General features: G+C 36.0%; 1 protein-coding gene across 1 annotated transcript in view; it reads right to left on the reverse strand.

Annotated features, from left to right (window-relative positions):
* Positions 1–284: 284 nt before the first annotated feature.
* LOC127873205 (enolase-phosphatase E1-like) overlaps positions 285–24,999 on the reverse strand; it is a 32,704-nt gene continuing 7,989 nt past the window's right edge. The window contains exons 2-7 of the mRNA XM_052416965.1: positions 21,733–21,834; positions 10,851–11,047; positions 9,982–10,114; positions 9,646–9,790; positions 4,837–5,012; positions 285–2,401 (exon numbers count right to left, since the gene is read on the reverse strand). Of these exons, the coding sequence (XP_052272925.1) occupies positions 2,252–2,401; positions 4,837–5,012; positions 9,646–9,790; positions 9,982–10,114; positions 10,851–11,047; positions 21,733–21,834 (903 nt within the window). The 3' untranslated portion in view covers positions 285–2,251. The remainder of the gene's footprint in view (positions 2,402–4,836; positions 5,013–9,645; positions 9,791–9,981; positions 10,115–10,850; positions 11,048–21,732; positions 21,835–24,999) is intronic.

A 24,999-nucleotide genomic window follows, 5' to 3' on the forward strand; every position in this document is an offset into this window, starting at 1 on the left:
TTAACTTTATTTTATTGAATATTAAATGAATATTCTTTACGACAATTCTTTTGAAAATTATTTTACTAGACTGTGAACAAGCCCCTTTAATATGATGCAGCAGGAGAATGGTCTCAGAAACCATTTGAACACACAATTTATGAGGCTGGGGATGAACTAAAACTTGCAAAAGATCTACAAACTTCGCTACCACGCTCTCGAAGTTGATTCCAGTGAGAAGTGGAACTTGCATAGTCATTGAAAAGCAAGAAAAAACAACACCAAGACAAAAAACAACACAAATGTATCAGTTCAAATAAGATTTATGCTTCAGTTTAAATAAGATTTATGCTTCGAAGTTTCCATGACAAAAACTAGATGATTTCCTATAAAATATCAGTCCCAAACAAACATTCAGCAACAAATAAACACACACTGCGGCGCCTAACACTTGTATGTCAACAATTGCATGCAAAAGGTACCAAATTGTATGGTAAATAAATAAGATTTGTTGTACTAATCATTAAAAGTAACTATTCATTATTTGTTGTAAAGGACTAAAAACTCTGACATATCTTCATTGGACATAAACAAAACACAGAACTGATGGGCAAAAACAGATCAGCTTCATGTCCAGCATTGTTGTATATTTGAACTACAATTTTAATCTCCAATTAGCAATAAGACCTAATAACAGTTCTCCAGGAACAATGCTAGAAATGATAATTGCATTATTTAATCAGAATATAAGCCTTCTTCTAGGATCATTGGAATTGACATATTTGCTTAAAAATTCATCCAAGATTAGCCTGTTCAGTCTGCACAAGCTAATCAGGGAGAAGACGTACACTAAATGTTTGTTTAGAAAGCTGCAAGTGTAGCACAAGATTAAGCCCAGTCCCAGAATGAGGCTCATATAATGGTGAGGAGATCTCAAGCTCTTAAACGATAATGCTTCTAAAAAGCTTGGTGTAAAGAACCGTTCAAAAAACATGTTATAATAAATTGAAAAAATTGCCATTTATAATAAGGAAAAAAATACTAAAAGTAAAATGTTACATGATCTTTTATAAATTGCAATTTGTAAACCTTTTGTGTTTGAACATTAGCAGTATGAATACAGCATCAACAATCACAACGGATTCCCTTTCACAAGACGAGTCACACACAGACAAATGCATGCACACATCTCTATGTTAACATGGAAATAAATCTTCATTGGAATACATCAATGTAATAATGAGAAGACAAACAGGTGCTAAAAAAAGGCAAGCTTCAGTATAAATCTTAACAAATGACTAATAATTTTTGTTGATTTCAAAATGTGTACAAACAAAAAAACTTGTTCAAAATATGCTAAAAGACAGGAAACAATGAGAACAATAAAAGCAAATCTTAACATGTGCAAGATTATGAAGACATTCCCAAATTTGCATTCATTGACATGTGAAAATTATGTACAATTCTGGAAATCAGTTTCATAAATCTGCATTTCCAATAATATTGGTACATATAAGTGCTGGTGCAAGCAACCTTTATTTACAATCAATCAAATGTGGTACTACATGTACTTCATATGATATAAATTTGGTACTTTTATGTGCTTGAGACATGTATATACATGTACTGTATAACAATTATTCACCATACAAAACACAAACAAATGCAATATGGTAATTGACAACAGAATACGATTTATTTATTCAAACTTATTCTTTGATGTTTCAGTAAAAAATAAATTGTTCAATTCAACAGAATGGATCATGTTTATAAATTCATTTAGCCTAGAAAAGGGCTTGCCTGAACTAAGAAGATATAAACAGACAACTCATTAGTGATATACAGAAAAATTCTACAACATACCCTCCCTCATTATCATTTCAGAACACATACAAATGTTGATCCCTGATAAAAATACAAGTACTTCTTCACTGTCATTATATAAATATGAAAAGATGGCAACAGGCAAAAAATGGAGGATTCCATTAAAAACACTTACATGTTTTACAATTTGCTTGGCTCCAAATACTTCGATACGTTTAACTTTTAAACACATTAATGAACAAGAAAGACTAAACATCAAGCGTTAAGTATAAAAATGCAGTTATGATATAAATAGTCAATGCAGAAAATATACATGTCATTCTTCTAATTCATATATTCATACAAAATCATTATATGAAATCAATCAATAGATCAGTGACAAATGCTAATGACATGATGTAAGAGTCAAGGGTATGTGATGGAGATGTGTGGTGATAGATGGTGAGCTCTAATCCTCCTCATCCTCACCCCCCTCTTCCCCTGCCTCCTCCTCTTCCCCCTCACCTCCCTCATCTCCATAATCCTCCTCACCCTCCTCCTGACCTTCATCTTCCTCATCGTCATATTCTCCATTGCCGTCAACTCTGGGTCTCTTTACCTGACAATGCATTGCAACTTTTTTCTTATATGAGCCTTGTTCTGGAAAAACTGGGCTTTATGCATGTGAATAATTATCCTAGCTAGTAAGCATGTGCAGTCCACACAAGCTAACCTTGGACAAATCATGCTGCCTAAAGTGGATTTCCATAAAGAAATTTCAGTTAAATGAAACATTTCGTAAAAGCGGAAAGTGTTGTGCCTCATAAACCTGTGTGAATTGCACAGGCATAAATTTGATACAACACTTTACGCACATGCATGAGCCCAGTTTTTCCAAAACAATGCCCATGTGTGTAAATTTCAGATTCACTACTCGACAGGGGCTTTTTGGACTGATTTCATAGCCATTATGGGGCCATATTCCTATTGGTAAAAAGTATATCTTCCTCCCAAATCGAAACAGTACATATTGATGGTGTTAATTCAGCAGAGTTAAAATGATGTGACTTTTCCCCAATCCAAAAGACCAAGGACCCGTCCTTAAAATGCTAAACACACACACTGGATTTTTAGGTGTTGCTAATACAGATCTAAGGTGAAGATATAAAAGCTTTAAAGAAATTAGATAAATTTTACTAAGAATGTTCAGTTGTATGAAAGATATGTCAACAATTATTGAAATCTTATAAATCAAGCAACAAAATTATTGCCTTATTTCAAGTAAACATATGCATTAATTCCAGAATTCACAGCCAGGTAGCCTAGGTGAAAAAAAACATACTAAAGTTTTTCTACCTGCTGCACCAGATGTTTCTTTTTAAAACAACAACAACTGTATTCAAGGCCTCAGAGAAACCAAAGCAAAGAAATGACTATGGATATCTAAAGGTAAGACCTAAATAATAGAATGCATTTCTTGCAACTTAAATGCAACCCAAATATCAGCATTTTGATGCTGAATTGTTAAATCACTTCAAATCCAGTTCCCAAACATAAGCTCACTTTTATGACAATCAAACCCATTTCCAAAGTATATTTTTCCACCAATAATTAAATATTCATTACAGTAACATGTTAAAGTACATAGCACATGAACTCATTAACCCATTTCAGGCGGCCGACAAGTGCCCTAGACTTAGCATAAGCCAAGTGCTTAACATTGACAATAGACTTATACCTACACACACGGTGCCTATACCACTAACTTTTTAAGATCTGTGTTGGGAGAATAAAGCGCAACCCAGGTAACATTTTTAATGATTTCTTTTTAAATATTTCACCATTTTAAATGGTATGAAGTGCAGAGCCCGCTCATTCGTGAGAGTGATCTATAGGTATCATGATCTTTTTAAACAAATACATATTGTTTCAGCAAAGTGCAACCGCGCGTTTGTATTATGAAGTCCCTACACTGATCCGACATTTTCTAACCGTTCAAACGTGCAGTTGCACTTTACTGAAAAAATACTTATTTGTTTAAAAAGATCATGATTCCTATAGAAAACTCTTACGAATGAGCGGGCTCTCCACTTTATCCCATTGAAAATAGTGAAATATTTAAAAAGAGATCCTTAAAAATGTTAACTGGGTCGCGCATTATTCTCCCAACACAGATCCAAACAAGATGTGTTTGTGAAACACAATGTCCCCCTATATGATGTTTGACCTTGTAGGATGACCTTGACCTTGTGAAGGATGACCTTGACCTTGACATTTCACCACTCAAAATGTGCAGCTCCATGAGATACACATGCATGCCAAATATCAAGTTGCTATCTTCAATATTGCAAAAGTATTCATAAAATAAGTGATTTGGGCCACATATATTTGACCTCTGACCTTGAAGGATGACCTTGACCTTTCACCACTCAAAATGTGCAGCGCCATGAGATGCACATGCATGCAAAATATCAAGATGCTATCTTCAATATTGCAAAAGTATTTATAAAATAAGCGATTTGGGCCACATATATTTGACCTCTGACCTTGAAGGATGACCTTGACCTTTCACCACTCAAAATGTGCAGCTCCATGAGATACGCATGCATGCCAAATATCAAGTTGCTATCTTCAATATTGCAAAAGTATTCATAAAGTGAGAGATTTTGGCCACATATATTCGACCTCTGACCTTGAAGGATGACCTTGACCTTTCACCACTCAAAATGTGCAGCTTCATGAGATACACATGCATGCCAAATATGAAGTTGCTATCTTCAATATAGAAAAAGTTAATGCAAAATGTTAAAGTTGGCGCAAACAGACAGACCAACAGACAGGGCAAAAACAATATGTCCCCCACTACTACAATGGGGGACATAAAAAGTCACGTGGTAGGCACCGTGACACAGTTAACATTGTTGTGAATTTAAACATGGTTTCTCTTCCTTGTTAAGCTGTTCAGAGCATGAAAGGAATTTGTTGATTTGTTTGATATATATTTTTGTCAAAAACTGATATCTGTTACCCAAATAAAATGGGTTAAGGCACTACCTGTCCATCATAGTCCTCCATCTCATCGAGATCATCATCTCCAAACAGGTCGTGGAGGTTCTCTATGACCTGAAAGCTCTGTCTGGTCTCCTCATCCAGCTCAATGCCATCATCTTGCTCCAAGGATCGGTCCACCAGAACTGCCTGCCAACCAGCCTCGCGGGCTGCCCTTGCCTCTGTAGAACATGCAAGTTTCATGTTAATAGTTTTAAAATCCAGTTTAAGCAAAAAAGTCGTCTAAGATAAGCCTGTGCGAACAGCACAGGCTAATTTAGGACTACACTTTGCTCCCATGCATTTAGCCTGGTTTACCCAGAGCACAGCTCTATGCTGTCATCCTTCACCTGGGAATGGTCCACCATCACAGGCTGCACCTGCCTCTGCAGAATGTGCAAGTTTCATTTTAACAATTATTAAATATTATTAAAATAACTAAATAAACAGGTTTACACCAGTAAGAACTATTACATTACACCATTATACTTAAGTTACTGAAATTTAGCATCCCTCTGGAAAACCTGGGCATGTGCGTAAAATGGTCTCCCACATTAAGTCTGCTTTCATGGAATTTCTGTATAATGGAAATATCTTTGATAAGAAAATCCAGTTAAGGCAGAAAGTTTTGTCCCTGAGAAATAAGCCTGTGTGGGGTGCACATGCTAATCAAGAAGACCACTACGAACATGCATGGAGCAGAGTTTACTCAGAGCGAGGCTAAATCCATGAAATGATTATGAAGAACAGGCTCATTGTATTAATTGTATCATGTTAACTACTTATTAACCTTTTATCACTCAGGTACACACTTTGGAGGGTTTGTAGTCTCTTAGAGAATCTAATTTAAGACCTTTCTGAAAAGATTCACTTTTTAAAGCCTTTGTTTTCAGCCTAAAGTTACTGATGAGCAGCAAACAGCATACAATCTAAACAAACTACGAGCTACCCGCAGACTGGTCTGGTTAAATGATGGTTGCAAACAGCAATTTCACTTTGCTTTTGAGTTGCAAAGGGTTAAATGTAATACAAACAACTTAAAATCATGTTTAAATTACACAAGCAAGAATTAGTATATTTGGTGACTAGTTGCATAGCTGGGATCTACATTACAATTTTTTAAGCAGACATGTGCTGTAATTATATTTAAACTGTAGAATTTCAAAGAACAATAAAAGCTGCTCTGAAAACACTTCATTTTACATTTAAAAAATTGTATAAGGAGCATAAATTTATCCAAAAACGTAACAGTTTCATGTGTCGCTTTTTCCCGTGGAAATGTTTCAATAGGTAGTTTTTCAAGTAATAAAACAGGTATCAAAATTCAACTATAAATACCGACTTAGAGATTCATTATTGGATTACAACATGAAACAAATACTATTTCGAAATCATGAGTAATCAAAGCAGATTGGGATGAATATATGCATAATCAACCATGCACAATACTCATATTATCAAGAGTTTATTGTAGTTAAGAGTCGTCACCGCATTCCATTAATTCATCATAGAGCAGTGCATAATAATTTTATAAACAAGAGCTTGTCACAGAAGTGCCAAATCCCTGCCGAAATGTGTTTGCTTTTATGACAACATTTGTTTTAGAGAGTAGAATAATATTTGTAAAAACAAATAAAGGGAGATAATTCATTATGCTCCGGACAAAAATTTACTTTGAAATTTAACAAAGGAAGATAATCAAACACTAAGGTAGATAGAGTTATGGTTCTTAGTCACTGCACTTCTCCTACTTGCCATCTGTTTATATTTGAAGTTTTAAGTAAATTCCTTCAGTAGATTTAGAGTTATGCTCCGGACAAAAATTTACTTAAAAATTATATAAAAGGGGAGATAATTAAAACAAGAGGGCCATGATGGCCCTGAATCGCTCACCTGACTCATTAAGATCAGATGAAAACTATGACCTCTATTGTCTACACAATGTTTTTCTATGATTTGACCTAGTGACCTAGTTCCTGACTCTAGATGACCCAAATACAATCCCAATCCAGATTTCATCAAGATAAACATTCTGACCACAGTTCATAAATATTGGATGAAAACTGTGACCTCTATTGTCAACACAAGGTTTTTCTATTTATTTGACCTAGATTTTTACCCCAGATGACCCAAATACAATCCCACCCAGATTTCATCAAGAATTCTGACCAAATTTCATAAAGGTTGGATGAAAACTGTGATCTCTAATGTCTACACAAGGTTTTTCAATTATTTGACCTAGTGACCTAGTTTTTGAACCCAGATGACCAAAATAAAATCCCAACCCAGATTTCATCAAGATAAACATTCTGACCAAATTTCATAAAGATTGGATGAAAACTGTGACCTCTATTGTCTACAGAAGGTTGTTCTATTATTTGACCTAGTGACCTTGTTTTTGACCCCAGATGACCCAAATACAATCCCAAACCGGATTTCATCAAGATAAACATTTTGACCAAATTTCATCAAGATTGGATGCAAACTGTGACCTACTGTCTACACAAACAAATTGTTGACGGACGGACGCACGGACACACGCAGGCACGCACAACGGACGCCGGACATCACATGATCACATAAGCTCACTGTGTCACTTCATGACAGGTGACCTAAAAATATGTGTCGGAGATAAACATGAACAGTTGTGGTTAAAATCCCATAGAAACAAGGGCTGTTTGTAAAACATGCATGCCCCCCTATATGGGCTATAAGTTGTAGTAGCAGCCATTGTGTGAATACGTTTTTTGTCACTGTGAATGGTGGTGGTGGTGGTGGTGTAGTAGTAGTAGTAGTAGTAGTAGTAGTAGTAGTAGTAGTAGTAGTACTAGTAGTAGTAGTAGTAGTAGTAGTAGTAGTAGTAATAGTAGTTGTAGTAGTAGTAGTAGTAGTAGTAGTAGCAGTAGTAGTAGTAGTAGAAGTAGTAGTAGTAGTAGAAGTAGTAGTAGAAGTAGTAGTAGTAGTAGTAGTAGTGTAGTAGTAGTAGTAGTAGTAGTAGTAGTAGTGGTAAAAGTAGTAGTAGTAGTGGCAGTAGTAGTAGAAGTAGTAATAGTAGACGTGGTGGTGGTGGTTGTGGTGGTGGTGGTAGTAGTACTAGTAGTAGTAGTAGTAGTAGTAGTAGTAGTAGTAGTAGTAGTGGTAGTAGTAGTAGAAGTAGTAGTAGTAGTAGTAGTAGTAGAAGTAGTAGTAGTAGTAGTAGTAGTAGTAGTAGTAGTAGTAGTAGTAGTAGTAGTAGTAGTAGTAGTAGCAGTAGCAGTAGCAGCATTACAAGACCAATACTTAAGAATGATCAAATGGGAAAAGGTAACATAGCATAACATAACATAAATATGGGGCTCATTTACAGGTCAGATTTGGAATCTCTGCTGTAAAATGAGATTTTGAATGAATTAAAGGGAGGCAAATCTGTAATAAAAAGAACATGCATAAACCGTAGTTGTTTCCCTTGTTTGAACCATGCTAAATCCTTACAAGTTTGGAAAGAATTGGATGAAAAATTTGGACTTTATTGCATAAACACCATTTTCTCAATTCAAGGGGAGGTAATTCTGTACTTCATGGACCAATAATGCTCATTTTTTGTAGGGTTTGTGTCCTCATTGATATAAAGACACTGTGCAAATTTGGAAAGGATCGGACAAAAAATGTGGAAGATTTTTGAAAGTTTTCACAAAATAGGCAAAAACGAATAAACATGCAAAGTTCAACGAGCTCCTGCGGCCATGTTTTTTGACGAATCGTTTTCTTTGAACAACTTTTTCAGGGGAGCCCTCAAAGGTCATCCCTGTGAAATTTTTTGAAAATCTGATGAGCGGTTTCTGACAAGAAGATTTTTTAAGGTTTTTACCATATATGGTCATGGCGGCCATCTTGGTTATGTGATCAAATTTTTTTTAACAATTCTTTTGTCCCATGACCTAGGGATGCTCCACATAAAATTTAGTTGAAATTGGCTCAATGGTTTAGTAGAAGATGTTTACAAATTTGTATACGGACGGACGGACGCCGGACGCTGAGTGATCACAATAGCTCACCTCGAGCTATCGCTCAGGTGAGCTAAAAACTAAGTTAGATAGAGTTATGGTTCTTGGTCACTGCACTTCTCCTAGTTGCCACCTGTTTATATTTCAAGTTTCAAGTAAACCTTTAGTAGATTTAGAGTTATGCTCCGGACAAACATTTACTTTAAAGTTATATAAATGGAGAGATAATTCAAAACTTAAGTACATAGAGTTATGATTCTTAGACACTGCACTTCTCCTACTTACCATCTGTTTATATTTCAAGTTTCAAGTAAATCCCTTCAGTAGATTTAGAGTTATGCTCCGGACAAAAATTTACTTAAAAATTATATAAAAGGGGAGATAATTCAACAACTAAGGTAGATAGAGTTGTGGTTCTTGGTCACTGCACTTCTCCTAGTTGTCATCTGTTTATATTTCAAGTTTCAAGTAAATTCCTTTAGTATATTTAGAGTTTTGCTCCGGACAAAAATTTACTTTAAAGTTATATAAAAGGGGAAATAATTCAAAAACAAAGGTAGAAAGTTATGGTTCTTGGTCACTGCACTTCTCTTAGTTGCCATCTGTTTATATTCTAAGTTTAAAGTAAATCCAATGAATAGATATGGAGTTATGCTCCGGACATAGTTACGGTTGGATGGACAGACCGACGGACAGGACCAATTACTATATCCCCTCTGAATTTTTTTTGGCGGGGATAATAAGGGTGTGTAACTGAAAACGGTTGTGCATACCATTAATGATATTCTAAGACCCATGGCAGAAAACAAAACATCCGTGGATGCTAGCTTACCTTCAGGATTGTCAGTCAGGAAAAGGATTTCTTCTGAATTCACTGAATCAGCTTCACAGTTCTTTTCAATTTCTGTTTTGATAGTTCTGTAGCTCTCGGCTTCATTTTTTGGTCCAAATGTTGTGTCGAAAAAGCCCGCAAAAATCTGAAACACATCAAGTTGCATTCTTTGCAATTTATGATAAGCAACATTGATTTGCAATGATGGATAATACAGAAATGCCAAAACCAGAGTTAATTTACTTGTACATGTACCACAAAAGATTGACAGATACTATGGCATATGCACTGCATTTTAATATATGTAATTTAATCACAATAATTCTTGGTCTTTACTTCATTCAAATCCCCATCTGTAGAATGAGTCAACAATAGCTGTTGTGATTCGATGCTTCCCGAGGAGTAGATGAAGAGGCTGAAGCCTTCTTCACCCAGCTGTTGCAAGACAGGGCCAACATCTTCAAACAACCTACAAATAGAAATCCATGAACCAACACACTGTCACAAACAAAAAACTATTCAATATTTTTTACAAATATCCTCCCTTTTCTAAGAACAGACCCCACAATCCAAGAAAAAATCACAACCCTGGAACTACCTGCCTAACGGATCTTTACTACATCAAACACCGTTAAAAAAATCCTCATAAATATTCAAGACCGGGATGGAAATAAACAGGCACCAACTAGCCCCATGCAACCCAATTTTTTGAAAGCAAAATGACAATTTTCTAACAACTTTAATCTGAATAAAAGTTTGGTCTTATTTAAGCGATCAATAAATTCTCTCAAAATTGATACGCTTGTTTTATCCTGAATATTTAAACATGGCACTGCCCATTATGTTTGCATTTGGTGAGTGCTTTTTTCCACATTTATTGTGGCTTTGATTACTGGTAAACAGTGACTGTGAATATGAATCAAAGAATTGTAAACTAATTATATTCACTTCTATATTTAATTTGTTTAATTTTTTTTATGCTATACTCGTACCTGTAAATGATGAAATTCCACTTTATAAATATGGTTAATGTTAATCATCTTTTTTATTTATCACTTTATCTATGTTTTATTATTTTCGCGGCCCCATAAAATTTGGATAGGCTACAAGAATCAAGATAGCTAGGGGCACATTCAGGACAACACTAACAAGTTATTTTCTTCCCTGCAATACTCTGGTGAAAATAATAACCACTAGTGACTTACTCTCCTTCCAACTTCTTAGACTGGTATCCTTCCCGCCATATGTGACCTTGAAGCTTTTTCAATTCTGCTGACTTTCTGTCTTTGTCCATTTGATGGCTGACGTTTTTTATCACTGCCTGTATCACTTCATCTTTGTTGTCATCTTTTGCTTCAGGAATTTCAACCACATCTTCGCCATTTTCTTTGTCAGAGGCTGCCTATAAGTTGTATACATTTAGAGGATAATACACGGCTGAGCCGGGCCGGGCAGTGATAATCGGCCCGCAGGGAGCATAACGGCCCGAGGGCCGTTTGCGACCTGGGGCCGATTATCACTGCCCCGCCCGGCTCAGCCGTGTATTAACATCTATAATATATATCTTACTTTTATACTAAATTATAGATGGGCCAAGGTTTTGAGTCATAAAATCGTACTTTTTTGGTCCTTCACTAAAATTTATGAAGAACCAGCTTTCCGTACTTATATTTTCTTTGAATTGATTACGAAATTTATGACGTATCTCATGTGACGTACTTTAAATTACGAAACTAGCTCGACGCTTTGGATTTAAGGACAACAACAAATTGGACTTAAGAGTGTTTTTATTAACAGTTAAATATTTTTTAAGCATTGAACGATAAGTGTGTGTGTTTACGATGGATTATTATAATATTATGAATGTGAATAACAGTGTTGGGATATAAAACTGGAATGAAACTGGTGAGACTGCATTTTCGATTTCGTTAAAATGTCGAATAAAGCGGTGTTTTGTTGAATAGTTGATAGATTAAATTTAAGAAAAGTGTAAGTGAATTGTTCTTTAACTGTTCGAATGAATTCGATGTTGAATTAAAAGGGTAATTTCTTTGATGAATAAGTCGTTCCTTTGTCAGTCGATCAAAGAATGTCTATCCACAAAGAATTGCTTGCTTACATCCAGTGCTTTAAAATGGAAGAGATGGATTGCGATGAAGAAATGTGTTCAGAATTTTAACTCGTCATGAAAGCAAATTTAACTTTACGAAAATAAACATGGTTATTACACAACTTCGGTGAGTAGAACAATAACCTAGATGTCTTACTTTTTTATGGCCAAGACTGGATGTGGACGCCATTTTTTTCCAGTTGAACGTCACGCGCACACATTCTGAGGGCCGAATATAAATAATCGGCCCTAGGGCCGAATATTTATAATGACCCCGCAATGGTGATAATGGCATGAACAACTGTACAAATTTGTTTCTATATATAGTAAGGTATGTATTATGATATTATTATTCCATTAAAGAGAAATAAGTGTATCATGATAAAACAAAATAATTGTTCATGAAAAGTGCAAACAGTTGCTTTTCAATATCATGCATATTAACTTACAAAAGGGCTCTTAGCCCTAAGGCAGTGTTCTCCGGAAGTACCGGCAGCCGGAGATTTCCTCGTTTACATTCTATCTAGATTCTGGCTACTTTCCTCAAAATGTCAATTAAAATGTTGCAAATACACCAGTTTTATTGCTTAGTCGCCGGCTACTCAGGCCTGCGGCTACTTGAAAAATATTACTGGCTTCTGAATGTTTTTCTTGAGAACGCTGCCCTAAGGTGCTCACCTGAGACACCAAGGAGCTATACTACTCTGAGAAGGTGGAGTTCAGAATTATTTAAAGAACTTTATGAAACATACCGGTACATACATCACATACTTTTCTTCTAAGCACAATTTTACTTTCCAACATGTCTGAGTTATCATTAGTTGATTTCGTACAAAATTAATTGTCAGACCAAGTTTCATTAAGAAATTAGATGTGACTACATACACAGTGCTCCAGCTAGGATTTGAAAAGGGCAGGGGGGCTTTTTTGTCAAAAGGGCACTTTCGACGCGCAGTATTTTGTCAAAAGGGCACTTTCGACGTGCAGTATTTTGTGAAAAGGGCACGTTCGAGCGCACGGGTGTTTCTGGAATGCTTCCTATTGCATGTTAATTTATATGTTATTATTAATTGTATTATTGCCATTATTATTAAACCATTCAAATATAATGTCTACAATGAGGATTAAACTAATTACAATGTAATAAGATATTTATGAATTATCATATGTAAAAAAAAACAAAAAAACAGGGCGGAGGTTCGGGGGGGAGGGGGGGGGGGGGGGGGCCAGGGCGGAGGTTCGGGAGGGCAGGGCGCGGCGCCCTTCGATTTAGGCCTAGCTGGAGCACTGTACATGTATGCCATTCTCCTGGAGTGTTAACAAGCTTTTTCTTTAATTTGACCCTGTGACCTATTTTTTATCACGTAACCAAGTTTCAAACTCTGCAAAGATATCATGGGGAAAAATCATCTGACAATTTTTAAAACAAGAGCTGTCAGAAAACAGCGCCCTCTTCTTTTTGAGTGCTTGACAGTATAATGGGGGAAATTGTTCATATTCAATAAGGTCATGGTAATAGTCATATTCTAACTGGAAGAAGAAAATAATTGAAACATATTGATTGCTTATATTTTAAAGAAGTGGTACATTATAGACCATTCTGAGTTCAGGTATATTTTCCACAATCTATTGATCATTTGTAAAGACATAAAACAAACTAATAAGATTATATTTCAAGTTTGATAGCAATAGCTTGGGTGTGATGGTTGGACCAAAAATAAAATAATAAAAATAAATATTTGTGTTTTTTTTAAACATAGTTTCAAAAAAAAAATGTGTTTGTGTGTGCGTGGGGGTGGAGAGGGGGAATAATGTGGGTGTGTGGTCATTTATTAGAGGATATTTCAAAAATAAGAAGAACAAAAAAGGAGGGGTGGGGATTCTGGGGGATGGTTTGGGTGGAGTCCATTGTGGAATGCCAGGTAAGTGTTGTAAGAGCTGTGTTCGTGAAACACAATGCCCCCTACTGCGCCTCTTTGAAGCCATGTAGTTGACCTTTGACCTTTCACCATTAAAAATGTGAAGCATTAAGAATTAGCATTTTTCCAATGGAAGTCTTCAAAGGATCATACAAATGATTAATCAAAACTTATTTCAAATTAATACGCAAAAATCCTCATTACTGCACCAGCGATTGTTCCCCTTCTTTATAAAGTACCCCTAAAAGGTACTTTCCCAATTGAAGAAAAACTAAACAAGTGACGTGTTTGTGAAACACTATGTCCCCATATCTATGACCTTTGACCTTGAAGGATGACCTTGACCATTCACCACTCAAAATGTGCAGCTCCATAAGATACACATGAGTGCATGCCAAATATCAAATTGCTAGCTTCAATATTGCAAAAGTGTACATTAAATAAAGATTTCGACCCATATATTTGACCTTGAAGAATGACCTTGACCTTTCACCACTCAAAATGTGCAGCTCCATGATATACACATGCATGCCAAATATGAAGTTGCTATCTTCAATATTGCAAAAGTTATGGCTAATGTTAAAGTTGGGGCAAACAATCAAACCAACAGACCAGGCAAAAACAATGTCCCCCACTATAGTGGTGGGTAACATAAACATTCCCAATTGATGTCTGAAAATTTCCCAAAAGGAAGGCAAATTCCGTCAATTTAGTTCCAAAAGTGCATTATCTGCAAGTTAACAAATAGAACAAGACTACTGCCAAGCAAAGCCAATAAGAGTCCTCTGCCGGTGAAACTCCACTATTTTCAGCAATATTTCTAGTCTTTTTGTTGCCATAGCAACCAGAATTCTTGACGTAGAAACAAAATGAAATGAAGTGCATAATCTCCATATTGCCATCTATCCATGTTTCATGAAAAAAAATATGAAGAACTTTTTAAGTTAGCGCAGGATCCACTATTTTCAGCAATATTTCTAGTCTACTAGTTAATATTTCTAGTCTATTTGTTGCCATAGCAACCAGACTTCTAAAAGTAGGAACAAAATGAAACAAGTGCTGTTTGTAAAACATGCATGCCCCCCATATGGACTCTCAGTTGTAGTGACAGCCATTGTGTAAATATGTTTTTTGTCACTGTGACTTTGACCTGTGACCTAGTGACCTGAAAATCAATAGGGGACATCTGCGAGTCATGATCAATGTACCAATGAAGTTTCATGATCCTAGCCATAAGCGTTCTTGAGTTATCATCCCGACACCATTTTACTATTTCGGGTCACCGTGACCTTGACCTAGTGACCTGAAAATCATTAGGGGTCATCTGCGAGTCATGATCAATCTACCTATCAAGTTTCATGATCCTAGGAATAAGCATTCTTCATTTATCATCCGGACACCATTTTACTATTTGGGGTCACCGTGAACTTGACCTTCGACCTAGTGACCTCAAAATCAATAGGGGTCATCTGCGAGTCATGATCAATGTACCTATGAAGTTTCATGATCCTAGGCATAAGCGTTCTTGAGTTATCATCCGGAAACCATGTTACTATTTCGGGTCACCATGACCTTTACCTTTGACCTAGTGACCTCAAAATCAATAGGGGTCATCTGCAAGTCATGATCAATGTACTTATGAAGTTTCATGATCGTAGCCATTAGCGTTCTTGAGTTATCATTCGGAAACCATGTTACTATTTCAGGTCACCGTGACCTTGACCTTAGATATAGTGACCTGAAAATCAATAGGGGTCAACTGCGAGTCATGATCAATCTACCTATCATGTTTCATGATCCTAGGCATAAGCGTTCTTGAGTTATCGTCCGGAAACCATGTTACTATTTTGGGTCACCGTGAACTTGACCTTGGACCTAGTGACCTCAAAATCGATAGGGGTCATCTGCGAGTCATGATCAATGTACCTATAAGTTTCAGGATCCTAAGCATAAGCGTTCTTGAGTTATCATCCGGAAACCATGTTACTATTTCGGGTCACCATGACCTTTACCTTTGACCAAGTGACCTCAAAATCAATAGGGGTCATCTGCAAGTCATGATCAATATACCTATGAAGTTTCATGATCGTAGCCATTAGCGTTCTTGAGTTATCATTCGGAAACCATGTTACTATTTCAGGTCACCGTGACCTTGACCTTTGATATAGTGACCTGAAAATCAATAGGGGTCAACTGCAAGTCATGATCAATCTACCTATCAAGTTTCATGATCCTAGGAATAAGCGTTCTTGAGTTATCATCCAGAAACCATTTTACTATTTCGGGTCACTGTGACCTTGACCTTTGACCTAGTGACCTGAAAATCAATAGGGGTCACCTGCGAGTCATGATCAATGTACCTACGAAGTTTCATGATCCTAGGCATAAGTGTTCTTGAGTTATCATCCGGAAACCATTTTACTAGTTCGGGTCACTGCAGGGTTTTTATCTGATTTTGGGGAAAGGGCCTGGCCTTTTTTGAGGGGAAAAAAATCGCGCAAAATGCCGGATTTTGGGGGGAAAAATCTCGCGAAACGCCGTATTTTGGGGAAAATAAGGAAAGTCTTAAATAATCAATTCAACATATTTTGCTGTTTTTAAAACAAAATCAAGGCAACAGATAATTATCCCCCAACAGAGGCGGACGGATATTGTTTTGGCGTTGTCTGTCCGTCCGGCTGTCCGTTTGCTGTCCCTCCGGCACTTTTGTGTCCGGAGCCATATCTTGGAAGTGCTTTGGCGGACTTCATTGAAACTTCGTATGAGTATATATATGCATAAGAGGATGATGCACGCCAAATGGCATTGTACACCATCTGTTAAAAACAGAGTTATGGCCCTTCGTATCTTGAAAAAATGCTTTTTACTATAGGCACTTTTGTGTCCGGAGCCATATCTTGGAAGTGCTTTGGCGGATTTCATTGAAACTTCGTATGAGTATATATATGCATAAGAGGATGATGCACCCCAAATGGCATTGTACACCATCTGTTAAAAACAGAGTTATGTCCCTTTGTATCTTAAAAAAATGCTTTTTACTATAGGCACTTTTGTGTCCGGAGCCATATCTTGGAAGTGCTTTGGCGGATTTCATTGAAACATGGTATGAGTATATATGCATAAGAGGATGATGCATGCCAAATGGCATTGTATACCATCTGTTAAAAACAGAGTTATGGCCCTTTGTATCTTGAAAAAATGCTTTTTACTATTGGCACTTTTGTGTCCGGAGCCATATCTTGGAAGTGCTTTGGCAGATTTCATTGAAACTTGGTATGAGTATATATCCCCTGCCAGAGGCGGAGGAATATTGTTTTGGCGTTGTCCGGCTGTCCGTCCGTCACTTTTGTGTCCGGAGCCATATCTTGGAAGTGCTTTGGCATATTTCATTGAAACTTCGTATGAGTATATATAAGCATAAGAGGATGATTCACGCCAAATGGCATTGTACACCATCTGTTAAAGCCAGAGTTATGGCCCTTTGTATCTTGAAAAAATGCTTTTTACTATAGGCACTTTTGTGTCCGGAGCCATATCTTTTTCGGCGTAAGCTGTATTAAGCCAGCTTTTCACCCTGACTTGACCTTTGTAAGTGTCCAATAATACTCAAATAAAATTTCCCGCGGCTAGGTACGAATGAATACACTTCATTTATTCCATTGGCTGATTTGAGTATAACACCAGAACATTGGAAACATATCCGCGTCTTTGTAACACTGTTTTACTGCATGAAACAATTTTATCTCTAATGAAAAGGCTCAATAGATAGAACAGTTTTACAATCAATTTTCGACATAAATACAGTTTGTGCGTTCACCTTTTATTTTCACAGAATTACCAGCGCAAAAGCGTTTATACTAAAGGCTATATTCTCATATTTAGTACTTACTTGCATTGCATTTCAACCCGCGAGGTTTCGGGTCAATTCGCGGCCAGTGTGTGAAAGTCAGAGTTTATATACAGTTCATCACCGGAGTTCGCAGAAGGGGTTACGATCTTTTCATTGAAGGAAAAAAATGGAATCTATGTCTGATGGAGTAAATAGTTCGTTTAGTCGCTTTGTCGATATATCAATATTTTAGGCACAGCTGTTGCCTTGGTCGTGTACAGTTGGTGTAAACAAGCCGTCGTTTCAGCAGCAGAATTGTTACCTAACTTTAATGCATCGCATTCCAATCCGCAAGGTATCAAACTTTCAAAGTCAGTTTGCGGTCAGTTGCAGAAATCTTTATATAAACGCCGTCTCGTAAACTTTGTGCACTTGAAGTCTGTTTTGATCAGAAAGATACTAAATAAAGATATTCTGCGATATTATTGTGGTATGTCAATCATCGATTTTTAATATGTTTTCAACATTTGCATGATAAGGACCAATTTTGATAAAATTAATTAGAAATATTTATCCCTTTAGACCAGTTTATTAAGCATGAGCACAATAATTCACTATACCATAATTGTGCAATTAAATAAGATTCGAGTATTGCCGGCTGACATATATGCACTCGTTTATTTTCATGTTTCTTGTGTTTTTCTTTTCTGTAAATATAGATATCTGAGTAATAATATCACATAAAGCAAAATAAGCCACGAAATCTGGCGCAACACCCCGTAATTGATTTGCTTGTGATGTAGCTAAGAACTGCGCAGAAAAAAGGCATACGCTACTTTTTATCTCATAGAGATAACTTTTGATCGTTCATAAACATCGACCACAATCAACGCCGTATATCTTTTTTAAAGATATTTCTTGTTTAACATAACAGATGTTGTGTTCATTCTGCAACACTCTGAAAATTGAGTGTATATAAACATTGAATGTTTTTGTGGAAAACGCACGACTTATTAATTCACCTAAATAAATTTTGAAGGCTCAAGAACCTTCCTCTGTCTTAGTTTTGAGTTATTGTCCTCCATCCATCCATCTGTCAGTATGTTCATCCGTCCGATTTGCACCCAGCCTCAAACAAAGCATATGTTGCGGGGGATATCAATTCTACGAATTTGCTTGTTTAATTATGCAATATGTTATATTTTCTTTACTGCATCAGGTTAACTTATGTATTTAAAGTTTGTTTTTATTTTTAGGGGAAAAAAATTATGTCTGGGGGAAAATTTACCTGCTGAGGGGAAAAAAATCTGAGGGGAAAGGGCCGATTTTCTGCGGGTCCCAAAGAAGAAAAAAAGCCCTGCACTGTGACCTTGACCTTTGACCTAGTAACCTGAAAATCAATAGGTGTCATCTGCGAGTCATGATCAATCTACCTATCAAGTTTCATGATCCTAGGCCTAAGGGTTCTTGATTTATCATCCTGAAACCATTTTATTATTTCGGGTTACTGTGACCTTGACCTTTGAACTAGTGACCTCAAAATCAATAGCGGTCATCTGCGAGTCATGATCAATCTACAGGGCCCTAAATCCATTTTAGGGGAAGCGGGTCGCTACCCATAGCAGGGGGAATTTTCGCGGCGTTTCCCTTTTTGGGGGATTTTTAACTTACTCTCTAATTATTACATTTGTACATGTTTGCACTATATTCATTGCTTATTTCATAATTTAGTATGTTTGACAAGATTAAATTAAAATAGAATTGAGACAGAGTAATCATGAGACATCTATCTATATAAAAAATTTTTTTTTTTTTTTTAGGGGGAATCTTTTCCCCCAAAAGGGGAAAAAAGTATACTTTTCAGGGGGGGGGGGGGGGGAATGCGGCCGTATTTCGGCCGTGGATTTGACAGATTGAGGGCCCTGATCTACCTATCAAGTTTCATGATCCTAGGCCTAAGCGTTCTTGAGTTATCATCCTGAAACCATTTTACTACTTCGGGTCACCGTGACCTTGACCTTTGAACTCAAAATCAATAGGGGTCATCTGCAAGTCATGATCAATGTACCTATGAAGTTTCATGATCCTAGGCCCAAGCGTTCTTGAGTTATCATCCGGAAACCACCTGGTGGACGGACCAACCGACAGACCGACATGTGCAAAGCAATATACCCCCTCTTCTTCGAAGGGGGGCATAATGATCAGGGGTGGCGAAATCTCAAAAAACTAAACTTGTCCACGGACAACCATTTAGGAAATTTAACTTGTCCGTTGCTGAACAACACTTGTCCGTTAATGTTTATATAAATTATAAACGCATTTATTGATTAATGTAAAACACTGTGGAATATACCAAAATGAGTATGATTTTCTTATTTTGTTTATAGTTGTATTTCAATAGTACATTCATTATAGCAGTATATTATAAACAATATAAAGACTTTCTAAAACTTTTAATCTTGCAAAGCTAGTGTAATTAAAACATGTGTTGAACATAGTACATCGTAATCTTAACAAATTAAACTAGTCCAATATGTGGACCTCATCAGACCAGGGCTCGAAATTAACACTCGCACACTCGCAAAATGCGAGTGAAAAATACTGATTGCGAGTTAAGTTTTAAGCCACTAGTATTTTTTTGCGAGTAAAGAAATAGTGGGAAAAAACTAGTAATATAAATGCACACAACGTCATGAACGCTAAACCGTAGGTCAATTTATAGAACGTCTATGTATGCAGAAGCGCGCACCTTGTATGTAGACTGGTATACTTATAGTACAGATACGCGGATAGTATTGGAACAAAGAACGTTAAACAGTTGACTATTCACATTTGTTCATTGAACTTGCACAGACATGGCGTCGAAGCCAAACATAATTAGTTTCATTTTGCCTACAGACGGAAATAAAAATACAAAAGATAAAGTAAAGTTAACCGTTGATTTGTATTTTGGTGACGTCGCACTCAACACACAATATCATAGCTGATTTTTTTCAATATTTGAAAACCCATTAAAAATATCCCAAACTAACACTTAAACTTTGTTTTCTGAGTGAACACACTGCAAAATTTGCGAGTCTGTTTTTGATTTTGCGAGTTGGTAATAAAGCAGCTCGCAATGTTTTGCAAGTAGAAAAAAAAGTTAATTTTGAGCCCTGTCAGACTGAGGCTCCGCTACTGGTAGCAATTTGATTATCATCAACTGGTACATGTGTAATCATTGAAAATCTGTTAGCCAAGTTTCTTGAAAAGTTCTGGTGCGTTTACTTAGATAATATTTTTTATCATAATCTTTCTTAGTTTTTTTGGGAGGTGGACTGCTCAAAGCTTCGGGTTTCTGCTCCGTTGTTGAAGATTAAAAAAAAAAGTTCCATTTTTTACCATTAAAGTCGTCTTAAATAACAAGGTAGACCGTGTTTTGATTATCTTACTTTGATACTTTTTATTTCCGTCTGATTGTAAAAATAAAGAAACCAGTCTGTACACTGTCTAACAGTCGGGCCAAATGTTTAAAATGCGGCATGCTCCTGGTCTCTTATAGAATTAGGGAGATCACTGCGCAGAAGAGTGCCCGTATTAAAACTTGATTGCTCCGCAAATAGCACTGACAATGTAATCGCATGTCAAAATCCGGTTTTGTAAAACTTAATTACAGCTTTAATACAATGTATTTTTTTTGTATACCTGGACCCGACTTTTAAAAAACTTGTTGTCCACGGACAACTTAATTGAAAAAAATCAGTTGCCCAGACAAGCAAATGTACGACTCGGGCAACTCGGACATTTGATTTCGCCACCCCTGATGATGCGTATATTCTCCATATTGCCATCTATCCATGTTTCAAGTTTCATTAAAAAATATGAAGAAATTAGCGCAGGATCCAGAAAAGTGTGACAGACAGAGCGCAAATCCACAAGTCCCCTCCGGTTTGACCTGTAGGGGACAATTAGCTCTTACACTGAACATTTCAATCCAAAATGAATGTAAATCAATATTTGAGTTGATTTTTGCTTTTGATACCAAGAAATTAAAAAAACCTATAATTCCCAACAGGAAGATTTCACAACACAAATTTGCAAATTTTCATGGTTTTTCACGCTAATTTTTCTTAATTGGTATGGCACAGGTACTTTTCCCAATTGGGGAAGAAAAGTCGCTGTGCATGTACAAATCTTTAAACTTGGACTGTAAGCAAATCATTCAGATACACATATAAAACAACACTTACTAATGCTCTCAAATCTGATATGTCCTCTTGAGTTTCCTCCTCATCATATGTTGATGTGAGGTGCGACTCAATGTTTTCTGTGACATAAGGAAACAGCTTATCCTGAAATTGAATTTTTTAAACTTCTATACAAATGAAATAAGCTTTTATTCAAATACAATAAATGATGGTAATAATATGCATGCACTGGTATGTCTCTGATAGTGACAATGAAGCAAATCTGCCCTTAGGCTATTTCATTTCACTCAAACCAAATTAGGTAAATTGTTATTAATGTTATTGATTTAATAGTTACTTCTTACTTGTCTCCTTTCTATATTAAGAGGGTTTTCTTATTTTAAAGTTCAATTGGTCTTCAAATGAATAAGCAATCAAAGTTCTTGATTTTGGCAACAAATAATGTTTACCAATTGTGGGTCTACTCTAGACTCTTCTTTTCAATTATTTCTTTCTTTTAATAATTATTTCTTATTAAGTTGTTTTTTATATCAATGGTAAAATAAAATATTTTTTCACTATTTTGTTAGAGAAATCCAGGCAAGAATACATGACAAGTAAGGGTTGTGTCAAAGGTGCCGTGTAAGGCCCTATTGTCAGTTTTGGGTGCCCTAGCCTGTATAGGTTTGAAGACTGTGAAAGACTGAGGAGACAGTGGCATGAGGAACAACTAATACACAGTAATTAACAGGTTCTTGTTGAATCAAGCACAGAATTTTCTGAGCATTCATAATTCATTAGAATTGAAAAAAAAAAATCAATCGACCACCAGCAAACTCCAATTGACCAACTTGACTCATTTGCAAAATTTTGAGAGATTGGCCTACAAATTGCATGAACAGGTATAAAATAGTGGGTTTTAATAGCTTAAGACATTATTGGCAACATGTCTGTTTAATTTATATTATCAATATTGTTTAATTAAGCATGGAATATTAATCAAAATTCGGGGTAAAGTTCATTCAACCAGTATTGACCAGTAATGACCACTTTGGGAGTATTGACCGGGGCGGTTTTAACCGGTAAAAACCGCCGGTTAAAACCGGGGACGGTCGATTGGTGCCAAACCTGAAATGACGTGCATAATGTCCATATTGCCATCTATCCATGTTTCAAGTTCAATGAAAAACAAGGGACAAAATTGTAACAAAACCAGATTTTCATTGTGAAAAAAAAATCTGATTAAGGGAGACAACTCAAACTGAACTTTTGAAATGAACAAACAAAATTAACCCCCTTTGTAAGTTTGTTTCAAAATAAATCTATTTTAAGTTGTGGTGACCTTGACATTGGAGATATTGACTTGATTCTTTCGTGCGACACACCGTCCCATGATGGTGAACAAATGTGCCAAATAATTGTGAAATCTCACAATGAATGACATAGTTATTGCCCAGACAAGCTCATTTATTGCCAATTTTGACCTGAACGACATAGTTATGGCCCGGACAAGCTTGTTCCGCCCGCCCGCCAGCCAGCCAGCCCGCCCGCCCGCATTCGCCAATCTAATAACCAGTTTTTTCCTTCGGAAAACCTGGTTAAATATACAGAACTTTTCATGTTATCGCAGGATCAAGAAAAGTGTGACAGACTCACGGACGGACACACAGAGCACAAACCATAAGTCCCCTCCGGTAAAACCGGTAGGGGACAAAAATATGTGAGGTTTTGAGAATACATTGCATGGTCCACATTTCTCATTTTATACTGCAACAGCGTTGACTCGCGGTACTTGAGGAATATTCACTTGTGTCTAGAAACGATCTTCATATATCCGGTAAATGATTTAAAGGACAATCATATTTAACTTAACTTTATTCGACAACTGCCTTTTTATGGCGAAAATCCTTCAACATTAACTGCCGTAAAAACAAATCCAACACCACTGTCCACCATTGTTGTTTAATTTTTCCTGGCATATTCGCGGTAAATAGGTTAAACAGCACCATTTTTAAATTAAACATGAATTATCAAAGCTCTGACTTACCCTTCAAAGTAACAATCAATAAAGTATATAACAATTTAAATATATGGAATTTAAGAAATCAAATAAAATAAATAGCACAGTTATTTTCAGTCAATGTCGTATTTCTTTCGTTACGACAATTAAAAGAACTATACAAATTCAAATATTGTTAAAGTCTGAGTTTTACAACATGTAATTGCCAAATCGATTCGAACATGTAGCGAGAGATGTTTTCTCTCAGATTTGATAAGTAGGTAACGCAGGTTTGTTTATAAACAGAATCCATGAAATACCGCGACTCAACCTGACCTGCGAGTTAACCGGGTTTGAGTTACTCCTATAAATATGAGGTCGATTTACATCGACCTCATATCGTTTAACGTTATTTTGCCATAGCATCGTTCCGACATGAATTCATGTCGGAAGCTTTAACGGCATCAAATTCATATAACAGCACAGAATAATCATGCAATAAATTATTAAACATAAAATATAAACATTATTTTACTAATTGCATTAGAAAAATGTTTATACAAACTTACAAGTAATGATAGTCCAGACCTTAAAACACTACCACTGTTCAAATTCCATATTGTTTCCATATAGCACTGTGTAACTTGAAAGTTGCATATTGTTACCTCATTGGTCGGTTATAAATACATTGTTTCTCTATATATAGTATTCGATTTAGACGAAAATAATAATTTACGTGCAATGTCATATTAGTTTTCCATGAAAACTTTGATCATGCCGTGTGTGTTTATTAACTTTATTAATTATGTTATGCTCGTTTTTGTATTTCATAAGGAAGTATAATGTGTAGCCCTTTTTGTTAACTGATTTTATATTAGCATTTTGTTTTAACAATTTCAAATTATTTCACTACATTACTTTAAAGTTGTACAGAGCAACGCTATCATAGCCTGGTAAATATAATAATACAAAGGGTAGTAAGGCATCATGTCATATCTATTAATCGTAATACAAAATATATGTAAATGTAATCGTGTAATCGTATTTCACAACAATACTTTACAGTTGTAAAAAGCACCGCTAGCATAGTCTGGTATATTTAACAATAAAAACGGCATTAGGGCCTCATGTCATATTTATTAACCGTATTACAAAATGTATGTAAAAGTAATCAACAAACACGTAAACATAGTTTGCGTAAGGTTTCTGTAATATACCAAGGAGCAGTCATAATACATCAGACATATTTACAGTTTCACCATAAACACATAGAAAACATGAAATATATACAATTTAAGTACAGTTCATATGACAGAAATTTGGCCAACTTA

Source organism: Dreissena polymorpha, chromosome 3 (assembly GCF_020536995.1).
Source record: "Dreissena polymorpha isolate Duluth1 chromosome 3, UMN_Dpol_1.0, whole genome shotgun sequence".
NCBI classification, from domain to species: domain Eukaryota; kingdom Metazoa; phylum Mollusca; class Bivalvia; order Myida; family Dreissenidae; genus Dreissena; species Dreissena polymorpha.